This window comes from Balaenoptera musculus, chromosome 11 (genome assembly GCF_009873245.2).
Source record: "Balaenoptera musculus isolate JJ_BM4_2016_0621 chromosome 11, mBalMus1.pri.v3, whole genome shotgun sequence".
NCBI lineage: Eukaryota > Metazoa > Chordata > Mammalia > Artiodactyla > Balaenopteridae > Balaenoptera > Balaenoptera musculus.
Window position 1 is genome coordinate 38,223,851 of NC_045795.1, and position 21,027 is coordinate 38,244,877.

Consider the following 21,027-nt stretch of genomic DNA (forward strand, 5'->3'; position numbering starts at 1 on the left):
AATATGTCACTCAAAAGTCTCACACAAACATAAACTAGTCACATCTAGTTCTACATTAACAATACTGTTTCATTGGAAAGATAATAAAATGCAAGAAAATGTAATGATATGAGAATGGAATGCTCCAGGGAGATATGAGCTATGTATTTCCTAAGCATAGTTTTTAAATTCAGAAATACATTTGTACAAAAGCCCTAGACACTGTCCCATCAGTTAACCTAAAGCCCCTTTTCCACAGTGGTCCTAATTTCTGGCCACAGTAACATCTGGACAATGAAGGCTGTCAGGTCCCTGTGCCCATTTCCAGCTCTCCTGGGTGAAGAGCACCTCCAGTTCCCAAACTGGGGGGAAATGCTCCTCTATCCAGCCCTTCTACTTCCTGTCTTTGCCCCATCTTCCTCCTCTTCCTCGGGGCGCCACACGGTACTTACTCAGCCGCCTCAAGTACGAAACGGCATCTTCATACCCTCGGTAGTAATAATTGTGCAGGATCTGCAAGGTGGGGCACCAGGAAAATAACTAAGACTGTAGCAACAGAGAGACCCATAGTCCCCTCTCCCAAAGCAGCTGCTTTCATTGTTCTTAAGCTTTATATGATGAGCTTTTCAAAATGTGCCCATCCTTCACCACCTGCTAAGAACAGCTGATCATCAGCTTTCCCTGGGCCGGAGAGGGTGCGATGTTTATAGTAGAACCAGAGAAGGTGCATTTGGACAGTATAAAGAGCAGCATTTGGAGACTGGGTTCAAATCCCAGTGCTGCCACTTATTGGCTGGGTGGCTGTGTGAATGTAACCTCTCACAGCCTCAGTTTCTTCACTTGTAAAATGGGAATAATAACAGTATCTATCACAGAGGATGCTGGAGGATTACACCAGATATTGCCCACAATGCCTTTTCTGTAAAGGGCCAAACAGTAAATATTTGGGGCTTTGTAGGCCACATATAGTCTCTGTCACTTCTTCTTGTTTTTTTTTTTATTTTTTAAACGATGCTTTAAAAATAGAAAGTCCATTCTTAGCTCACAGGCTGTACAAAAACAAGTCATATGCTGGATTTGGCCCCTGGGCCATAGTTTGCTGAACCCACATTGCATGTCAAAATGGGAGAGTTCAGCCAACATTGCTATCAGTGGTTCTGAGATCATCTCATTTTACAGGGGAGAAAATTGAGGCTGGGAGCACTTAGGGCCCTTGTTCAAGGTCACATACCCAGTTGGCAGCAAGGCCGGGATACAGCTCTAGGAGGAAGTTTAAGGGATCATTTGAGATGGACTGAGTGGGCCTCATTGGCTCCCCCATCCCACTCCAGCCCCCATCACCCTTTCCGGCTCTCCTTGCCCACCCCCCAGGTCCCTCCTGTCTCTTACCACCAGGTCTGGGGGGAACAGGGCATGGGTCATCCTGGCGATGTTCTCCAGGGAGAACTGGAAAGAGCAGTTGAACATGCGGAAGTCACAGAAGATGGCGGGGCAGTCCCGCGGACAGATGTCCTGCTGACCACTGAAGGTGGAGATGGTGATGGAGTCTGTCCAGAAGGAGCAGGGCTGCATGCCCGAGAAGCCCCCGTCGATGTACCGCTGCAGGGCGGAGGGGGGAGGCAGAGTGAGAAATGCTCATCTGGGGTCATAGGTCCTCTCCCCCACTCAGGGAGGGCAAAGAAATGGGTCCCTTGGGAGAAGGTTTGACACCAAGGTCCGGGGGCATCCATACTCTGGATGAAGCAGGAGTGAATGCTTCCCTGTCACGTTACCCCTCGTGGAGTCCCTCAGTGTCTGAGGGCAGGGCCGGGGAAAGGAGCTCATCCACAGGGCCTTTTGAGAAGGTGCACAAGTGGTGGGTCTGAGCAGGTTGTGCAATATCCCTCCTCCAGACTGCCCTGGGTCCAAGCTGCCTCCCTCTGTTGAGGTCAGACACCCTCAACACCCTCCAGAGCACCCCTGACCACCCTGTGTCTACCCTCAAGTCCCTTCCCCTCTTGGGGCTTCTGTTTCCTCAGATGTGAACAAAGGATCACAGACACTGAGGCTCTAACTCTCTGGGTGCCTGCGAATTAAATGAATGACATGCAATACGGGGGTCCATCTACTAGCTGATTCCTAATCTCTGGATCTCATTTTCTCTATACGTAAAATGAGGAGGGGGCATGGGTTAAATCTTCCTACTCAGAGTGTCGTCCGTGGGCCGGCAGCACTGGCATCAGCTGAAGTTGATTAGAGGTACAGAGTCTCAGACCTGCTGGATTTTCCTGCTGGGGAAATCTGGCAAACCTGTGGAGCCTTGACTTGCTGGGTTCAGTAATGTGTTGGTGGGTCCAGAGAGAAGCCCAACTTAGGGGGAGAAGGTCTTCTTAAAGCCCCAGAAATCTATCTACGCTGGGAATTCTGAGTAGGAAACCACAAGGACCTTTTCAATTCTTGGTCTTGCCACTGAATTCTGAGACCACTCCTCCCAAATGTGGGTCACAGGGGCCCTGAGGCACCCCTGGATCCCAGCTCACCCCCCCTCCCACACTGAGGTACTTACCACGCCACGGTAAGTTGGAGGAATGAGGCCGCAGTACACAGGGACAAAGCAGCTGCAGTACAGGGCCTGTGGGGGAGAGAACAGGGTTGAGATGCCCAAGGCCTGGGGGCTGGGTGGGGAGGGATCACCTGCGGGCATCTGGGCCACCATCAGCCTGGCCCTCCTTAAACCCAAGGTGGAGTCACTGCCCTGGGAAGTGGAGCCCCAAGTTCAGCTCCTGGCTGGATCCTTGGTAACCTGCTTGGTCAGGCTGGGCCAGATGTCCCAGTTTTAAAGGGAGAGAGTGGCCTCAATGATCTCCAGGGTTCCTTCTAGCACCAAATTTCCATGAATCCGATGGGATTCAAAAACCATTAATGTGTCTGGCCTGGGCCTGGAATCAAAGGAGGGTGAGATGCCTACCCTTGGGAATGCTCAGAGGGGGAGCAAGCAAGTAGGTGACAGTACATGGGGTGACAGGTGCTGTGATGGAGGTGAGCATGGGCGTCGTGGTCCCAAAGAAGAAGCACCCAACCCAGGGGTTGCAAGGCAGGCAGGTGATGAAGGAAAGTTCCCTGGCAGGAGTGACTGGAGTCTCACCAAGCAGGTGAAGTGGGGTGGGAGGGAGGGAAGGGCATCCGGCACGAGGCAGGAGGCATGGCAGGTGCAGACACAGAGGCCTGCTTTGTGTGATTTGCTCTGGTTGGCATGGGTAAGAGTGGGAGGTGGTGGGAGAGGGCTGGGGAGAGAAAAGTCTTGAAGAGCTGGGTGCTAATAAACCCAGGGGACATGAGGTAGCTGGAGGAGATATCCATGTCCCTGCCTATTCATCCCCAACCCCCAGGGTCAAGGCCATGCCAGTGTGGGGATGTGAGGATGGGTGGCGAGGGTCTTGTATTCAGAGGAGGGGAGGGGAGTGGAAATATGGGTGGAGGGTCATGCAGCTCAGCTCTTGTCCTGAAAGAAAACTGGACATATCCACAGCACTCTCCAGCAATAATAAGTCATAACTAAAATATATATTAATGAGCTTAGAACAGTGCACTGTCAGAATCCCCTTTCCTAAGTGTTAACCCATTTAGTGATAACACAATCCTTTTTATCAAGGACCAGTGGAAGAGAGGGGGCAGAGGGAAGCTGTTCCCACAAACTGGGAGTAATTTAGTGGGGAAACACTGAAGTCCAGGCCCTAGAGGAGCCATGGGACCTCTGTTGGTAATACAAACGGGCCTCTGAGAAGCTGCAGGATTAGAGCAGAGGGCAAGACAGAGGCAAAAGGAGGCAGACTCTGAGTGCTGAAGTGTAGGATGGTGAGCAAGTCTGATTAGTTTTTGGCGTCTCTGGGTCCATCTTGTCTAACGGCGTGCCTGACACAGAGAGATAGATGCCAGGAGGGTGAAGGGAGGGAAAAACTAGGGAGGCAGAAAGTAGAAGGAAGGAAGTGAGGCAGACAAGTGGACCATCCCAGAGGCCCGTCAAGAGAAGCAGAGCCAGCCTCTCCTTTCCTGCCCCAACTCCCTGGGCTCCGCCCTCACCCCCTGGCCCCGCCCTTATCCCTGGCCCCGCCCCACTCTCTGGCCCCACCCTTATTCCCAGGTCCCGCCCCCTTGCCTCGATGAGCTCTTCCTTGGATGTATATTCTGAAACCACAACACTCTCTCCATCCGTGAACCGGGTGAGGCTCACGTGGAGCTTCCCCGTGGCGACCTTGTAGGAGTCCTCAGGCAGGACCCGGTACAGAAACTGCCTCATCATCTGCACCAGCTTACAGGACGGGGACAAGGGCCCCAAGAAGGATTTCTTCACCTCGGCCACACCCACATTGAGGACTCGGAGGTACTCATCTGTGGAGGAAGCAGAGAGGAGCGGGAGCTCAGCGGCCCCCGTGGCAAAAAGAGGTCAAGGGCGATTTCGCCATCTCATCCTGCATCCAACAAATGGGGAGACCTATAATTCTGATGCAGGGAAGGTCTCAGGCATCAACCTGTCATTCTGCACACAAGGGAAGCAAGGCATGGAGGAACGAAGTCACTGGCTCCAGAGAGCCCACAGCTAGTCAGGCGTCCTGACTCCTTCCTATTGAGGCAGAGGACCACTTTTCTACCCCAGATAGCTTTCCCTATCACCATGCCTGAAGTCCACCACCAGACTGCATTCTTTCGAGTCTTAGAGGCTTTTGGCCCCATATGAGATTCCCATTAAATATGGCTGAAAGCCTTCACCAAGTGACACCCACCCTGGGACGCTTGCTTAGTGCTGGCGAAGTCTGTGGGGCTGCTGACCTTGAGGCAGGGGAATTACAGGGAGGGGTGAACTTGGTCTTGAAGCCATTGCATCATCTTCCTTTTATGGCCCCTGGTACAGGCCTGAGAGGGAGAAGGCCCTAAATTACAGACCCAAAGCTGTGCTGCAGGGGTTCCCAGGAGGGCGAGATAAACCTTCTGTCTCCTTCTGAGAGGAGCACAGCCTGGGCACATAAGGGCCTACACGTGCCAGATGGGGCTTGGAGGGCAGCTGCGTTGTCCAAGGGCTGGCAGAGGAAGGTGTAACCCACCTGCCCCCCACAATCCCCAGAATTCTACCAGGGAAGTTAGAGTTGTAAGCTTAATAAGAAGTGCTATCACAGCAATACTGTGAGGTAGGTGTTTCTGTCCCCATTTACTGATCAGGAAACTGAGGTTCGGAGAGCTAATATAAGTTGCCCAAGGTCAACCATCTAGTAAGTGTACAAAGTGGGATTTTAACCTAGAGTGTGTGACCCCGGAACCCATACTCCTTCTGCTACAGTAAGCTAAAAGCTTTCAGAGCTGGGCCTGTACCTGCCTCTGGCCAATTGCTGCTAATTTCTACCTTGTGCAAACCCACTGGGAAAATCAGGAGTAGAAATAGCTCTGAAAAGAACTGCTAATTTTTTAAACAAATATTCAATTGTAAAACATCATATACAGAAGAACTTTCTTACAATTAGTGTCATGCAGCAAGAGCTACCTGGGAAGTTGTGCAGTCATGAACTCTTTGCCACTGGAGGTAACCAAGCAGAGGCAGGACAAGTACCTCAGTCAAAGAACTTATCAAAGGGATTCCTGCATGCGTGGTAAGGGCTAAGATTCCTTCCAAACCTGAGATTCTGGGATTCTCATGGGCACCTGACAATAAATCTGAGAAGCCATCACAGTGCACATTACTTTCCTGTTTACAAATAGAGCATCTGAAGCACAGAACGTTTAAGTGATTTGCCCAAGGTCACACACAGCAATCTGGGGACAAACCAAAGCTAGGGATGCTCTACTCCTCTTGCATTTTACCATTCACAGATTATTCCTCATTAATCCGGGGAGCGGGTAAGATAAGGAACTTTCATATCATTTTATAGGTGTAGAAGCTGAGGCAGAGAAAAGCTAAGTGTCCTACCCGAGGTCAGACAGCCAGGCAGTATTTGTTCTGACTCCAGACTCCACCTTCTTTCCCTGAGTGTTGGACTTATCCCAGAGGCTGAGCGAGCCTGGGTTGCCATGGTGACGGCTTTTTCTCTCCAACATTCAGAATCACAGCTGTCTCTGTGTAGTAGGGGCTGAGCTGCTCAACACAGCGCTTTAGCCATCACTCCCTTACAGGGGAGGGTGCTCCTGGCTAGCTGGGAAGGCCCCGCAGTTTTAGCAAGGTTAGCTTTACCAAGTACCAACTTGTACAAACTGTTTTGCCTCAAGGGAGGGCGGCAGCCAACCCACCAGTCGGTTATGAAGCAACTGAGCATTTTGATACCAAGGTGTTGGGTCACTGAGTTCTTGCTCGTAAGACCAGTCAGGATGGGGAGTGGAAACAGGGTGGGGACCTGCTGTTTTGGAAATTCTTAATGAGCAGCTTGAAGTGGCCTCACAAGGGTTGGTGGCCTTTCCCACAATGCCTCAGAGCCAGGAGCACCTGATTCAGCTTGCCCGTACACTCCTGGACTCCCAGCAGGAGGTGCTTGCTGGGACCACTGGAAGGAAATTTGTCCTCATTGCACAAGAAATACATGTTCATTGTGGGAAAAAAAATTTTTTTTAATGCAGATAAGCAAAAAGAAAAAAATTTTAATGTCTTAGAATCCATCCACCCAGAGATTAACATTCGGTTTATGTCTTCCTAGACTATATATTTTATATTTATTCTTACTTATGAGAATACTTATATGGAGTCACACTGTATACACTATTTTGTAACTTGCTTTTTTCACCTAATAAATCATGTCTTTCCACATCAATAAGTAACCATTTATAACCCAATTTACAAGCAGTATGGACACCTATTGTAAGGTTATACCATTATTTATTGAGCAGGTCCCCAACAGGGGTTGGCTATTTAGTTAGTTTCCTTGCTTTTCTAAACAATGCTGCAATGAATAATCTCTTGCTAAATTCTTTGCCTGTGTCCTTAATTATTTTCTGTAGGATAAATTCCTGGAGGTGGGAATGTTAGGTCAAAGGCATGCATATTTAGTCTTATAATACTTATCTAAATCATTGCTTTTGTATATTATCCACTTACAGTCAACTCTCAGCTATATAGGGGTGGTAGCGGGTGACAGGGACAAAGCAGTGGCCAAGATAACACAGACATCTCCTATATACTTACATCTGAAAAATGGTGCTATCTGGAAATTAGCAAGGTAGCCAGGGAGGAAGGGGGTGGGAGATTGCCTGATTTCTCCCACTCAGGTGCCCAGTTTAGTATTCTTTCCTGCTGCTCACCGGGGCTGTGTACCAAAGGATGCCTTTATCTCTGTCTCTCCTTGCTTCTCCTCAGGTGTCTTTCTGTGCATCTCTGTCTTCAGAGTCTCTATCTCTTTCTCTCTCTCTCTCTTCCCCTCTCTCTCTGTCTCTTTCTCAGAGAAAAACAACTAACCTTCTGGTTAAACAAGTCTCTGTTGATAGAAAGTCAGGTGTTAAGCATAGCAATTGCTGGGGGTCTACGAGGAAGGATAAATTTAGCTTGTTTCTTTACACATCTCTGTTCTTTCCAGCACCTTCTCCCATTTAAAGGCCTCCTTCCAAGCTGCAGGCTGCTGGGCTCTGAGACACAGTGTCCCACAGTGGCCAGAGCAAGTTGGGATTTAAAAGCAGCACTGTGGGAACTCAAGGCGGGCTGCTTCCACCCCCAGCCCACACTTACCACATCCACTTCTGCTCCCTCCCACCTCCTTTCACACCTTTCTATAATCTAATTGCGGGTCTGTCTCCCAAACCCAGGAGATTCTCTGAGGGCAGGTGTTTGTGGTCCTCCTCTCTCCATGGCCTATCACTGCACTTTGCCCATGGAAGACCCTTCAGAAACTTTGCTCTAAGCTGGGAACTCCTCAAGGGGAGGGATGGGCCCCACTCACCTACACCCACTAAACCTCCCACAACATTTGGTGGGTGCTCGGTGTTTGTTCAGTACATGAACATAGGAAAATAAAAACCCAACAAAGCAAGCGATGGAGATGCTTACAGGGAAGAGTTACTTGACTTAATTACGCAATAAAAACTTGAAGGCAAGATCATCACAGATAGATGGATAGATAACAGAGTTAACTATATCGATAAATGTGGCCAGTTCACCAGGTTTTACGAGCCTATTGTGCCAAGAACTTCAGCAGGAAATTAAATAAGATCCTGGGACTGGGAGGTTTTGAAGGGCATGTGGAAGCCACTCCAGTGTCAGCCACTCAGAGACTCTTTTCTGTGACCAGACCCATTTCTTGGAAAAAGCTCAGGCTTTGGAGCCAGGGAGATTTGGTTCAAATCCCAGCTTTGCCACATACTATCTGGGTTACCACTGGCAAGTCAAATAACTTCTTCCAGCCTCGATTTTGCCACCTATAAAATGGGAATAATAATAATACTTACCTTACTGGGTGGTTATGAGGAAGATAGTTTTTTAAGAGCCGGCACATAGTAAGTGCTCAATACTGGTTATGCCAGTAATTCTCCATGTGACCATGGATAGGGCTTCTTGATGTTTCTGGCTTTCAGCTTTCTCATCTGAACAGGGGACAATGATCTCCGCCCCACATCTTTATCAAGGTGCACTGAGGCTCACTTGTGGGTTCAAGAGAACAAAGTAAAAGCACTGTGGAGATGAGAGGATGTACCCCGGTTTCAGGGAGTGGTAAGGGTGTGGGTGACGTGTAATGTAGTTTAGGCATGGTTGGCAGCAGCACTCCTTACCCTGTCAACTTGGGGGACCCTACAGATTTAGTAGGGGAAAAGGGGGGCTTAGTAAAATTGACGAGGAAGGAAGGAAATAGATATGTGTTTATCTCACTTGTATGCTTCAGTGCGTAATGTTTCCCCCTTCATGAGGGCAAGGATGGCCTCCATCTCATTCATCCCTTTGTCCCTAGCACTTGATATAGTGCATGGAACATGGCAGGTACTTAATAAACATAGATGCATGCATGAATAATGAATAAATGAATGAAATCAGAAATCAAGGGAGGACACTGCAGCCCAGAGAGAGAAGAAGCTATTCAAGGTGACCCAGAGTGTAAAAACAGGGCTTCTCTTTCCGTCCCTCATGTAGCCTCTTGCTAAGTGTTAAATCCTAGAAAGATGGGCACTTGGCAGCTGACAATTTAAACTGCTGGGGATCTCGTTCACAGGGTGCCCGAATTAAATTGGCTGTGCAGGATGAATCTGCAGTGGAGGATGGGACTAGAGGCCCCAGTCTGCCTCGGACTGGTAGCCTAGCAACAACTTCCAGTTCAGCCAATCACCGTGAGGCCCCTCTCACTGCGGCCCTGCTCCCCCACCTGCGGGAGCGGTGGGCACCGGGGAATCAGGGGGCTCAGCAGCCTCTGTGGAGGCGTTGGCGAGCAGAGTCGCGTTCCCAGGAAAGCCATGCAATTCTCCGAGTCCCTGTGTGGAGACCCTGGGAGTCAACTGCTTTTACCTGATCCCTACTTGTAGGCTGAATTATAGGCTGTATTTCCCTGTGGGTATATCTTGACTGCCCGACTCCACTATGATAATTATTATTAGTATTATCTTAACAACAGTCGTTTACCCAAGCAGGTTTTCGCACTTGTAATCTCAGTTTATCCTCACAGAGACAGCGAGCCCCTGCGCGGGAGGGGGGTGGGGAACTGGTTGATTCACCATTTTTTTTCTAAATCCTACACTGCAAGGGCACTGATTGAAAAAAAAAATTGGCTTGAAGCTGCAGTGTCACCCCTGCACCACTGGAAGTTCCATAGAGACCCTCCGGGGCAGCGATTTTTCAGCCAAGGAGCCTCCGTTCAAAAGAAATCTCAAATGAAAACCTAATGTGTATTACAAAACAACTAAAAACAGGGCTGTTCTGGGTTGAAGGCAAGTGGGGTCTCAGGCCCAATTGCCCCAGCCAACCCTAGGAAAGAAGGCCCTGAAAGCGCAGCCCTGAAACTCCTAAGGATCTAGGAGCCTAGGTCAAAAATACTAAACCAGACTAATTCTCTCATTTTACAGGTAAAAACCCAGCTCAGGATAAAGGTTGAGCTCAATAAATATGGCTGAATGGGTGGCTGGATGGCTGGCTAGCTGGCTAAATGGAGAAATGAATAAAGGCTGGATATACCCTAGGTCATGCTGTCTATGTTAGCAGAAACTGGAACTAGAATATATGACAAAACTCACATTTTCCTTCTCTGTTCTGAATGCATTATTGGCTTTAGCCAAAAGCAAAACAACTCTGACTTCGTAAGCACTTAGTAAAACAAAAAACAATAAACAAAAACAATACTTCTTATGGATAATAACAATATTCCACAGACACCTTTTTCTAACCATAAGAGTTTACCAAAAAATTGGTGTAAAAAGTTCAAATCATCTTACATCAGGTTGCCATGGAAACAGCAGTGCCTGCCACTGGTTCCTCACCTGGATTCCTGTCAAGGTGCCCTCGGAGCTTTTTCTCAGGGCCTGGGGCCTCACTCAGCCCCCGTGTGCCTCTCCCCCAGAATCTAGACACAATCTCCACAACTTTCCACTGAAGGATCTACTGATTACCTTGAGATGAAACAGGCAGAGAGAATGTATCTAGAAAGTTCTCTGGAACCTCACAAAGTTCTCAGGGCCATTGCCCCTGCTCTTCTCTCTCTGTTTTCTTTGGTGGACCCAGAAGTCCATTCGGGATTCTGCTCCAAGGTAGAAACCAATACTGCGCCCCTCCAGGCTGTAGCCTATCCTACCCTACAGACTCTCCCTGAACTACTGAGGGGACACTGGGATAATGCAAATGTTGTGAACTAGTCACTCTACAGTCTTAGTGTATATGTGTGTGTGTGTTTGTGTGTATGTGGTCAGGGGACCTCCAGGTGAGCCTCTGCTATAAAGAGAAAAGACCATCTCAGAGCACCTCCTCATTTGAGATTTGCCCAAATTAGGGGACCACTACAGAGGAATGCCCATGCCTCCCTCTTTCAGAACCACTGATAGTTGAAGTTCATTTCTGCTGACTGGCAGTATTCACTGCCCCAGCTGTCCAAGACTTCAGTTGGTGGGGTCTGTTACCTACCTACCTACCTACATAGACCTCCGTCTACGTTACATGAGTCTTGAAGTTCTCATGGAACCACAGGTTTCGATCCCACCAGCTGTTTACTGCTCTTACTGACTACCACTCTTTGGTACCTCCTTGGTGCCAGGTGCTGTGCCAGGTTCTGAGGCCTCATAGTTTCATGTAATCTTCATGACACCCCTTTGAGGTAGGTACTGTGGCTATCTCCTCTTTACAGATGAGGAAACAGAAGCTCAGCCAGTAGATTGGCTACGGTCACACACTGGAAAACAGCAGAGCTAGGCCTCCAACTCCTGAGGGCCCCAAAGACAGTGTTCTTTCCACCACAGCTCACTGCCTCCACCAGGGACACGCCCTTCAACTCCAGAGCCTCCAGTTCCCACGGTGAGGTAGGGGGAGCGGGGTGGCTCTACAAAGGCTCTTGGGATCTGCCTTTCTAGGACTTAGTTTAGGCACATCTCCTAAGGGCTCAGATGTCCCTGGGAGACAGGAAGACTCTCTTTAGAGCAACAGAACTCAAATCACATCTTCAAACATACGCTCCTCTGTCTGCACACCCAGAGACCCTTCTCAAGCCAGGCTAATCTCTTCTCTCACCGGTAAACACAAAGTGCACAATCCTGCTTTTCTTCCTGCTACACAACTTCTATTTACTTATTTATTTTTTCCTATCTATGCAGACTTCACCATAAAGCCCAGCTTAAGATCTGGGCTTTCTCCTTAAAGCCTTCCCTGATCACCCTCGCTGTTAGTTCTCTCTTTCCCCGTACCGTCTGCACCATTTATTTCAGGCTGCCTTCAGTGGTCTGTCCTGTCTCTCTGGCTAGTGCATTCCTTGAGGACAGGACCTGTATCAAGAACACCCTTCTCCTGGGACTTTCCTGGCAGTCCAGTGGTTAAGACTCCTTGTTGCCACTGCAGGGGGAACGGGTTCGATCCCTGGTCGGGGAACTAAGATGCCTCGAGGGGTGGCCAAACCTAGCTCTGTGTTGAACACTTAGTAGGTATTCAAGAATAAATTAAAGAACTATTTAATGTTCCATATTTCTGTTTTGCTCCTGTTATACCCCCAGCACTTAATTCAGTACCTGGCACACTGTAGGGACTTAATGTTTGCTGAATAAATTAATAATGAATGGTAAAGAATGAATGAACTGAAGGAGGAGATCAAAGAGTATCTTCTCTATTGGACTGCTGGGACTCTTCCCAACTGGTGGTCAGGAAGGTGGAATTCTTCAGTGACTCAGCCGGACTTGGGGCTTGACCGAGCAGTTTGCTCTGTCAAGCCTGGTCCTAACTCTTGCCCCTCCATTAATGGACACGAGACCCTGAGCTGGGGCTGAAGAGGAGCTTTTTCTTTACATGTTCGTCTCAGGAGGACAGAGGTGAGTTACCCTCAGGATTGATGAGTCAACTCCTAATTCAAATGAGAGTCAAACCAGCCTGGAGATTTGTTTATCATTTGTCTGCTTCTTTTCCCTGTAGAATTAGAAATGGAATTAGAATTTGATCCCAAAGAGAAGCAAAGAAAACATCGCTATTTTAATACTCTCTAAGTGAGCTGGACTAAAAATGGATCCACCAAATGTAGTGTGGGATGCTGGATTGGATTCTGGGACAGAAAAAGGACATCAGTAGAAAAATTGGTGAAACCTATAGTTAATACTAATGTACCAATATTAATGTCTGAGGGTTGGCAAATGTACTGTGGTTATATAAGATGGCAACATTAGGGGAAACTGGGTGAAGGATGTATGGAGCTATCTGTATTATCTCAGCAACTTTTCTGTAAATCTATCATTATTCCAGAATAACAAATTAATTATTATTAAAGTAAGAAAAAGAAAGAAAGAAAAAACAGGGAATTCCCTGGCAGTCCAGTGGTTAGGACTCGGTGCTTCCACTGCACAGGGCACAGGTTCGATCCCTGGTCGGGGAACTAGGATCCCACATGCCGTGTGGCCAAAAAAAAAAAAGTGAAAAAAACCCATAGATCGACCAAGGCTGTCAGACACTCGGCAGGGGCTCAGTTAACACCTGCTGATTTAAGAGGAATGAATCAACATAGGTCACCTGCATGACTGGCTTTCCAAATAGTTAGATGTTTCTAATGTGTAACCAACACATTCAGAGTATCATTCGATTTTCCATTCAGTTGTCTTCTACTTGAGTCCAAGGAATCGTTTGGGTAAAATAAATTTTTATCCCTTTGGTTTGAGAGGTTAAACATGTAAAACACAAGTTACTTTCAGTGAACTGACAGATACTGATTCCATCACAGTAGTAGGAGGTACAGCCACGACCACCCAGCAATGTCATTTCTGTACATTTTACAAAAACTTTTTTTTTTTTTTGCACACATCATGTCATTTGATCTCACTTTCTTAACCAATGTGCAAATGATTGCTTGGCCCATGGAGTCTGGTAGGAAAGCTGGAGTGTTGCTTGCAAAGCAATTCTGAAATCATGATTAGAGAGGATATAGAAATGTAGAAATGAAGAAAGATTCCAGCCTTGGCTCATTGTGTTAGCTAATCTCTCTGAACGCCTGTTTCCCACTTTGTAAAATAGGTATAAAAAAAGTATCTAATTGATAGGATTGTGAGAAGATAAAAGTAAATGGTTCATGCAAAGCTTTGGGCAAAGTACCTGGCACATTCCAAGCGCCTGATAAATAGTATTATTAGTGTGACACGAAGATGTGAATCAGAGCAGAGTTCATTCTACAGAAAACGGTGTCATCTCAGGCAGATAAAGAACTCCGGGAATGATTTTTGATGAGGACATTTTGATTCTGAAAGTGCACCTAGCAGCCTGGGCTGAACTTCAGGTTATGTCTGGGCAACACACACACACACACACACACACACACACACACACACACACACGCCTGCAACAGGAAAAACTGGTGGTTCTACTCATGTCTTAAAGAACTTTGGAGAGACTTCTAGCTCCAGTAATAGAGTGCTAAGCTAAAAAGGAACCTCTCCAGCTTTAAGAACAATATCATCATCATCATCATCATCAACAACAACAACAACCAGAACAAAGAGCATGATATAAAATAAAATCATGAAACATGGTTGACTTCACAAGAAAGAGCAGAAATGAAGAAGGAACTGAAAGCCAGTGCCATGAGAGAGAAAGCTGATGCTGTGATTATTAGACCAGAAACTGGCAGCCACAGGGCCTGTCATTCTGGGCTGTGTGAGGGGCAGTTGAACTGAGACGCTGCTTAAAGCCGGGACCCTCCAACAGCTGCTGGGCCAATGAAACGTGCCAATGGCTTGTCTCTGAGCAGGGCTCTGGGTGAAACAACACAAAGTCTCCCATAAAAACGCAAAGCCCCAAGCCTGTATCACCTGTGGTTTAGAGCTTGAACTGACACAACCTGCAGGGTGATTACCATCAAAATTGGTCCTGAGTTGCTGATAACCCTGGGTGCCTGGCCAGGGCCAAAGCAAACCAGCTCAGACAGTCCTTCCACCGCCCAAGCCACACAGAATTCCCATAGAAAAACCAAGTCCTTGTGCAGATGAGCTCACAATTAAAGTATTAAAAAATATTAACCAGACCAGGTTGGAGTCCAGTAGTCTGTTTTAATAAGTTTAATGACTTCTCTAGGATGTTCTTCAGTTAAGTTTGAAAACTGCTGCATTACCTATGCTTTTCTATTTCAAGATCATTTTCTTTTCACTTGTTGATCCATTTATTCAACATTCATTCATCAAAAACATTTTGTGATGAATATTTGCTAGGCACTTTGCCAGGTACATCCATGACTTCTTTTGTCCCTCACCGTAATGTCCAAGGGATGTGTCCCCACTCCCAAGTTACAGATGGGAAAACTGAGGGGAAGGCAGGTCACCGGTGGGCGGAGGACCCACAGTGATTAGTGGCAGAGCTGGAACACCAGCCCAGTCCCCCTTGTTCCTGGGATATGAGTTCTCCATCAACCCTGGGGTGTCTTGTCCCTCAACTGAGTGACAAAGACAGGCACACGGGTGACTGAGGAAAGAAGTCATCAAAGTCAAGCTTCTCACAGAGGCAGTGTCATCCTCCCAGCATCCGCCCCTGAGGCCCCAGTGGGTCCACTACCCAGAACACACCTGAGCCACCTGCCAATGACAATAACTTCAGCCACACTTGGCTCCGGGGCCTCAGGAGGGGCGGCAGGATCTGCCCAAGGCAGCACTGGACCAGGCATGGGAGGCAGACCAAAACACCTGTAGTATCCCCTGCCTCCATGGGAGGAGTTGTGCCGAGTCCTGCTGTGCCCACATTTGTGGGGTGGGGATCCCCACTAGTCCTCTGGCCCGCTCAGCTCCTTTGCAAGGTCCTTTTGGAACTCACTTCCTGTCCGGAAAGACAGCTTGTCTTCCTTCTGAGAATGCAAGCACATCTGTGTGCAGGGCTGTTGCACCTGCTGATCTCAGCCTGGAACACTCCCCTCTCAGAGTGCATGGCTCTCCCACCCTTCCTTCCGCCTCAGAGTGGGCCTCCCCACCCAGCCCACCTGAAACTTTACCCTTTGATCATTCATCACACCCTTCACCTGCTTTATTTTCTTCTTTGAGCATGCATGCTGATATTTTTCTGGATGTTTAGTTATTTATGGCTTGATTTCACAAAGAGCATGTCAGCTTCATGAGGGCAGACTGTTTTGTTCGGTGCTAGATCCCTAGGACCTAGAATGAGTGACTGGACAAATGGTCTATTTTATCATTGTAAATTCAGCCAGAATCCGGTCCTCACTTCTCTGTCTTCACACTAAGTAGATTAGACTCAAACAGTGGCTTTCAAACTTAAAAAGAAAAAAAAATCATTGGAGATCAGGAGAGGCACAGAAAAAAAATCATTGGAACACTTTCTTTAAGAGAAATTTTATAAAGAGTGGACAATAGCAGGGATGTACTCATTGAAGCTGGGGTAAGGGCCCAGGGCTTCAATGTGTGTCCTCTCCCTGCTCCCCTGCTCCACCCTTCCTAACCCCACCTTGGCCCCCATAGAACCCTGGGGTTCCTCAGAACACAGTTTGGAAACCACTGGCCTAAGTGAGGTCCACTTCCAACCAGTCACTTCCTCTTCCAAAGTCTAAATACAGTCATCCATAAAGTGGAGGAGTTGGACTCGCTGACCTTCCTTCTATGACATTCTAGTATTATACGTCATATCAGGTAAACCCCAAAGTAAAAGCTGCAAAGACACATTCAGTGTCACACTTCCCAATGACCAGCAATTGTCAGGAGTCTATCAGGCAGTTCTTGTTGGACCAGCAGTTTGTGGGAGCCATGGAACCCGTAAGATGTCAGATTGCTCAACCAATTTAGTTGATGGGATGAGACACAGCGTCTGAAACAATTAAGACAGGATACTGTCAAGTGCTAGAGTAGGTGGACAGATTCTATAGGTAAACTCGAGATCATGGAAAGAGATCCAGTGGGGTAAAATGGGAGGATATGTCGGGAAGAGGTGTTATCTCTGGAGAGAAAAACAGAAGGTCATTCTAGGTAGGGGACACAGCGGGTGCCGTGAGGCACTGCCCAGGACCTCTAGCAAGACTGGAGCACTCACATGCCAGCCGCCAGGAGGGCAGTCTGCTGATGGTTCATAGCTGAGCCCCTTCCCAGCCAACACACTGGATTTTACCTGGTGGTTATGGAGTCAAGGTCTGGGTCCCAGGCAGGGACAGAGTTTTTCCATCATCATCACATATCCAATTACAGCTATTGTGACAATGACTGCTAATTGTCCCCAGTATCTATTCTCCCCTTCTTCCTTAGCAGTTGAACCTCCAATTTTTAGCTGGACACATGGCCTCCCACAATAAAGTCTACATTTCCCAGCCTCCCTTGCAGTCAGGTGTGGTCATGTAACTAAGTTCTGATCCATAGGATGTGAGGTGACATGATGTGTGTCACCTTCAAGGTCTGCCCTTAGAGGGAAGAAGTGTGCCCCCCTTTCCTTCCCCAGCTAGCTGGGATGCAGACATGGTGGGGAGCCCTCTTGGACTGTGAGCAACATGACGGAAGGAACCTGGGTCCTAATTCTGTGGAGCCACCACACCAGGCTTGGAGGGCTGGAGCGCAAAGGCCACGTGAGCGAGCAATGCTCTCGGGTCTTGTTGAGCCACTGCTATCCCAACCAGTGCAACTGCAGTATCAATCCGAGTTTGCAAAGCTTGTTCCCAGGGACCACTGCCAACCCCACTGCTGATTCCAGAGCCAGCTGTGGGGAGGGCTCAGCAGGCATTATTCCCACCCACTGCTCAGTAGCTGAGCTGAGGCTCAGGGTGGCCTGTCCAAGGCCACTCACTGCTGAATGGATTCCTGGGGCAAGAGGAAAGGGAAGGTGGACAGAGTTTGGACGTTGGGGTCAGACCAACTTTGGTTTGAAGACCACCTCCCTGTTTACTAAACCCTACTCTGAAAGACCACGTGAAAATAATGTGTGTGGCAAGCTAGGCTCACAGTCTGACTGTAGACACTTTTGTTCTCAGAATCCAGAGAGCCTGCTTCCTAGGCAAGTGCTCTTTCCCAGGGGGATTCTGGTCTCTGAGTCAAGTGCTCTCCGAGAGCGAGCTGTGGGAGCACCAAGGACTTAGTGCCTGACGGGAATGACAAGAGACTCTCAGAGGAGGTGACATCTGCGGTGGGCCTTGGAGGATGGGGAGATGCAACACAGGGGGAGAAGAAAGGGGATGGCATCCCAGGGAGAGGGAACAGCGTGAGCAAAGGCACAGAGATATGACACACCCTGAGACTATCGTGGACATGAAGAGCTCTCAATCCCAGCCCTAATCATCAGGCCCACCCTTTTAATACTTTATTTAGCAGTTTGGGTGTTTGGTGGGTTGGCTTTTTTGAGCAGGCAGCGTAAGAGGTATTGGAAAACAGTTAATTTTAGAGGCCAAAACAAAGTCACCTGATGAGCTCAGCTAAAAGTCAGCTCAGTCTCCTGTCCTACCCGCACCCAGCAGGGGAACAGCCACTGAGGCTGGTACTTCCCAGAACCATTCTGTGCCGTGAGACCAACCAGCCTCACTCCCCTGGGCTTCTCCTCAGGCTCACAGTGCTTACCTGCAGAGATACATGTTGCGAAATGTTCCCGCAAGAAAACAAAGCCTAGTGAGGTTACATGCAACTTCTATGCAGATTTTAAATTATTTCAAAATAATATAAAAAAACAAAACAAAGCAGGGTTAGGAGTATACAGATGAAACCCAGTTGGTAAGTATTGATAATAGTTGAAGTTAGATGATGGGTTCTTGAGGATTCATTATATTATTCTCTCCAAGATGTTTGAAATTTTTCTGTTTTCAAAAGTTATTTAAGGACTTCCCTGGTGGTCCAGTGGTTAGGACTCTGCGCTTCCACTGTAGGGGGCATGGATTCAATCCCTGGTTGGGGAACTAATATCTCGCAGGCTGTGTGGTATGGCCAAAAAAAAAAAAAGTTATCTAAAGTTTTTAAAATGTACATGAATGTTCATAATGACATTATTTATAATAGCCCAAAGTAAAAACAACCCAAATGTACATTCCCTGATGAATGGATTTTAAAAATGTATTATATCCACACAAGGGGATATTATTCGACAATATAAAGGAGTGAAGTACTGACCCATGCTACAATGGATGAGTTTAGAAAACATTATGCTAGGTGAAAGAAGCCAGACACAAAAGGACAAATATTGTATGATTCCATGTATATTAAATGTCCAGAATAGGCAAATCTATAGAGACAAAAAGTAGATTAATGGCTGTCAGACACTTGAATGGCGGTATTGAATGTTAACAGCTAAGGGGTAAGGGGTTTCTTCGGGGGGATAATTAAAATGTTGTATAACTGATTGTGATGTTGGGTGCACAACTTTGTGAATATACTAAAAGCCATAGAAAAAGAAAAACAGCCAGTAGAATCTCTGAGCCATGGGTCTCCACAGGCTTCTCAGAAAAGCAGACTGGATGTGGGCTTGGGCTAAGGGCAAGGGATGGACCAGCCCCTGAACCAAGGTCCGTCTTCCTCATTTGTGACCCAGCCAGAGGAATTCACAGAATCTAGTCCAGTCTAAAGCCACTGTAGGAAAACTGTTTCTCTCTATCCTGGAAAAATACATATCCCACTAATAATCAGATACGGAATTTTCATTAGTCCAGGACTGTGGTGGGCATTTTACAGGTTTCCATAAGCAATGCCTGACCCGTTTCCACCGCCTGGTCATACAGTCCTGGCGTCTCAGGGAGGTAGTACATCTTAGCTTTGCAAAGTGCACTGGGGCTTAACTGTGGCTGCACACCAGGATCACCTGGGAGTTGAATAAACACTGGTGCAGGGTTCCATCCCCAGAGATCCTGATTTAATTAGTTTGGGGGAGAAGCTTGGGCAGTGGGTGTTTTAAAAGCTCCCAGGTGATTCAGATGTGCAAGATTGAGAACCATTGACTAAGTGAAGAATTCTTTAATGACTAGAAGAAAATATCAAAATTGTAGCATAGAGTATGGTAAAGTTTCTATCATGAAACTTCTCTTTTAGATTTATGTTCACCCTGGGTCTCAATACAAAAAATACTTCTCACTGTAGGTTTCAGTCTGGGAGGCTGGAGACCTCAGGTTGACAGGTCCTGTCAGTCACCGAGCTAAATGAAGGAGACTCACCAGTAGCAATCAGGTGCTTCCCAGCCTCTCCGTGGGCCTCTCGGAGGGCAGGTGCTCCCCTGCTTCCAAAATAGCCCTTTCCCACCTTGGACAACCCTTGCCGAGTCAAAAGCTGCCTTTCTGAAACTTTTGCATCAACCCCTGACACCAGGGGACCTGCACTCTTCACCATTCCCTGGAGACATCACATTTCCCCACCACGTGACTTTGTCCTGTCGTTATGCAGCGTCCTGGCTAGAAGCTAAGGCTCCTGTCCAAACTGTCTCTACCTGTCAAATTTCTACTCACCTTTCAAGCACTAGCTCAAATGTCACTTCCATGAGGCCTTCCACGATGGGAGCTGTCTGCTCCCTCCCCCTGCACTCCTCTGCCTTTTAATTTTCTAACATTCAGTTGGAACTTTTTGTATTGTAACGACTTGGTTACTACCTTGGGGTTTGAGTAGACTGTAAGCTCTTTGAGGGCATGGGTGGAGTTTCATCTTGTATTATATCACTGTATCCTCTGCAGGACCCAGTATATGCTCAAAAAACACTCGTTGAATGAATGAATGAATGAATAATTGGCTTGCCATGCAGTTTTTATAGCGGGGGAAGGTGCCAAGTAGTAGCTTAAGTGGGGATGGGGTTTTAAGTCCATCGAATGCCCATTCTCTGATAAGACAACATTATTTTTCAAAGTTATGCAAATGCAGTTGTGAGGCAAGTTCCTAGCGCCAAATTGGAAATCATGAATCTCCGCGCTGGTTGTCAGGGAGACCAACTCTCCTCAGCTGAATAAATGAGTGAACAAACATTCATTCTCTAATGCATCTTTAATGAAAACCAGGCACTGGGTTAAGTGTTTTATAAACATTTTCACATGCCCCCAAATTGGCCCTATCACAGAACTAGGCACACATGGCCAGAAGATGGACCCACTGCTGCCTAAGCTTCCACAGAACAAAACACAATCTGAGGACAGAAAAGCCCAGACTGGGAACAAGAAGAGGGGGCATGGCCTGGAGGACAGAGGCCTGGGGGCCACATGTTGAAGAATTTTTTTTTAATTTATTAATTTTATTAATTTATTTTTGGCTGCGTTGGGTCTTCGTTGCTGCGCTCGGGCTTTCTCTAGTTGCGGTGAGCAAGGGCTACTCTTCGTTGCGGTGCGTGGGCTTCTCATTGCGGTGACTTCTCTTGTTGTGGAGCATGGGCTCTAGGCGCGCAGGCTTCAGTAGCTGTGGCATGAAGGCTCAGTAGTTGTGGCGCATGGGCTTATTTGCTCTGCGGCATGTGGGATCTTCCCGGACCAGGGCTCAAACCCATGCCCCCTGCATTGGCAGGCGGATTCTTAACTACGGCACCACGAG

General features: G+C 47.6%; 1 protein-coding gene across 13 annotated transcripts in view; it reads right to left on the reverse strand.

Annotated features, from left to right (window-relative positions):
- PNPLA1 (patatin like phospholipase domain containing 1) overlaps positions 1–21,027 on the reverse strand; it is a 55,575-nt gene that overhangs the window by 29,059 nt on the left and 5,489 nt on the right. For 12 of the 13 annotated variants that reach the window (XR_005021947.1, XR_005021944.1, XR_005021949.1 and 9 more), the window contains exons 2-5: positions 4,115–4,347; positions 2,525–2,590; positions 1,369–1,578; positions 432–492 (exon numbers count right to left, since the gene is read on the reverse strand). Coding sequence is in view for 7 of the 13 variants with exons in the window: in XM_036870109.1 (XP_036726004.1) it covers positions 432–492; positions 1,369–1,578; positions 2,525–2,590; positions 4,115–4,347 (570 nt within the window). In the remaining 6 variants the exon portion in view is untranslated. The remainder of the gene's footprint in view (positions 1–431; positions 493–1,368; positions 1,579–2,524; positions 2,591–4,114; positions 4,348–21,027) is intronic. The other variant, XM_036870104.1, reaches the window with a different exon arrangement.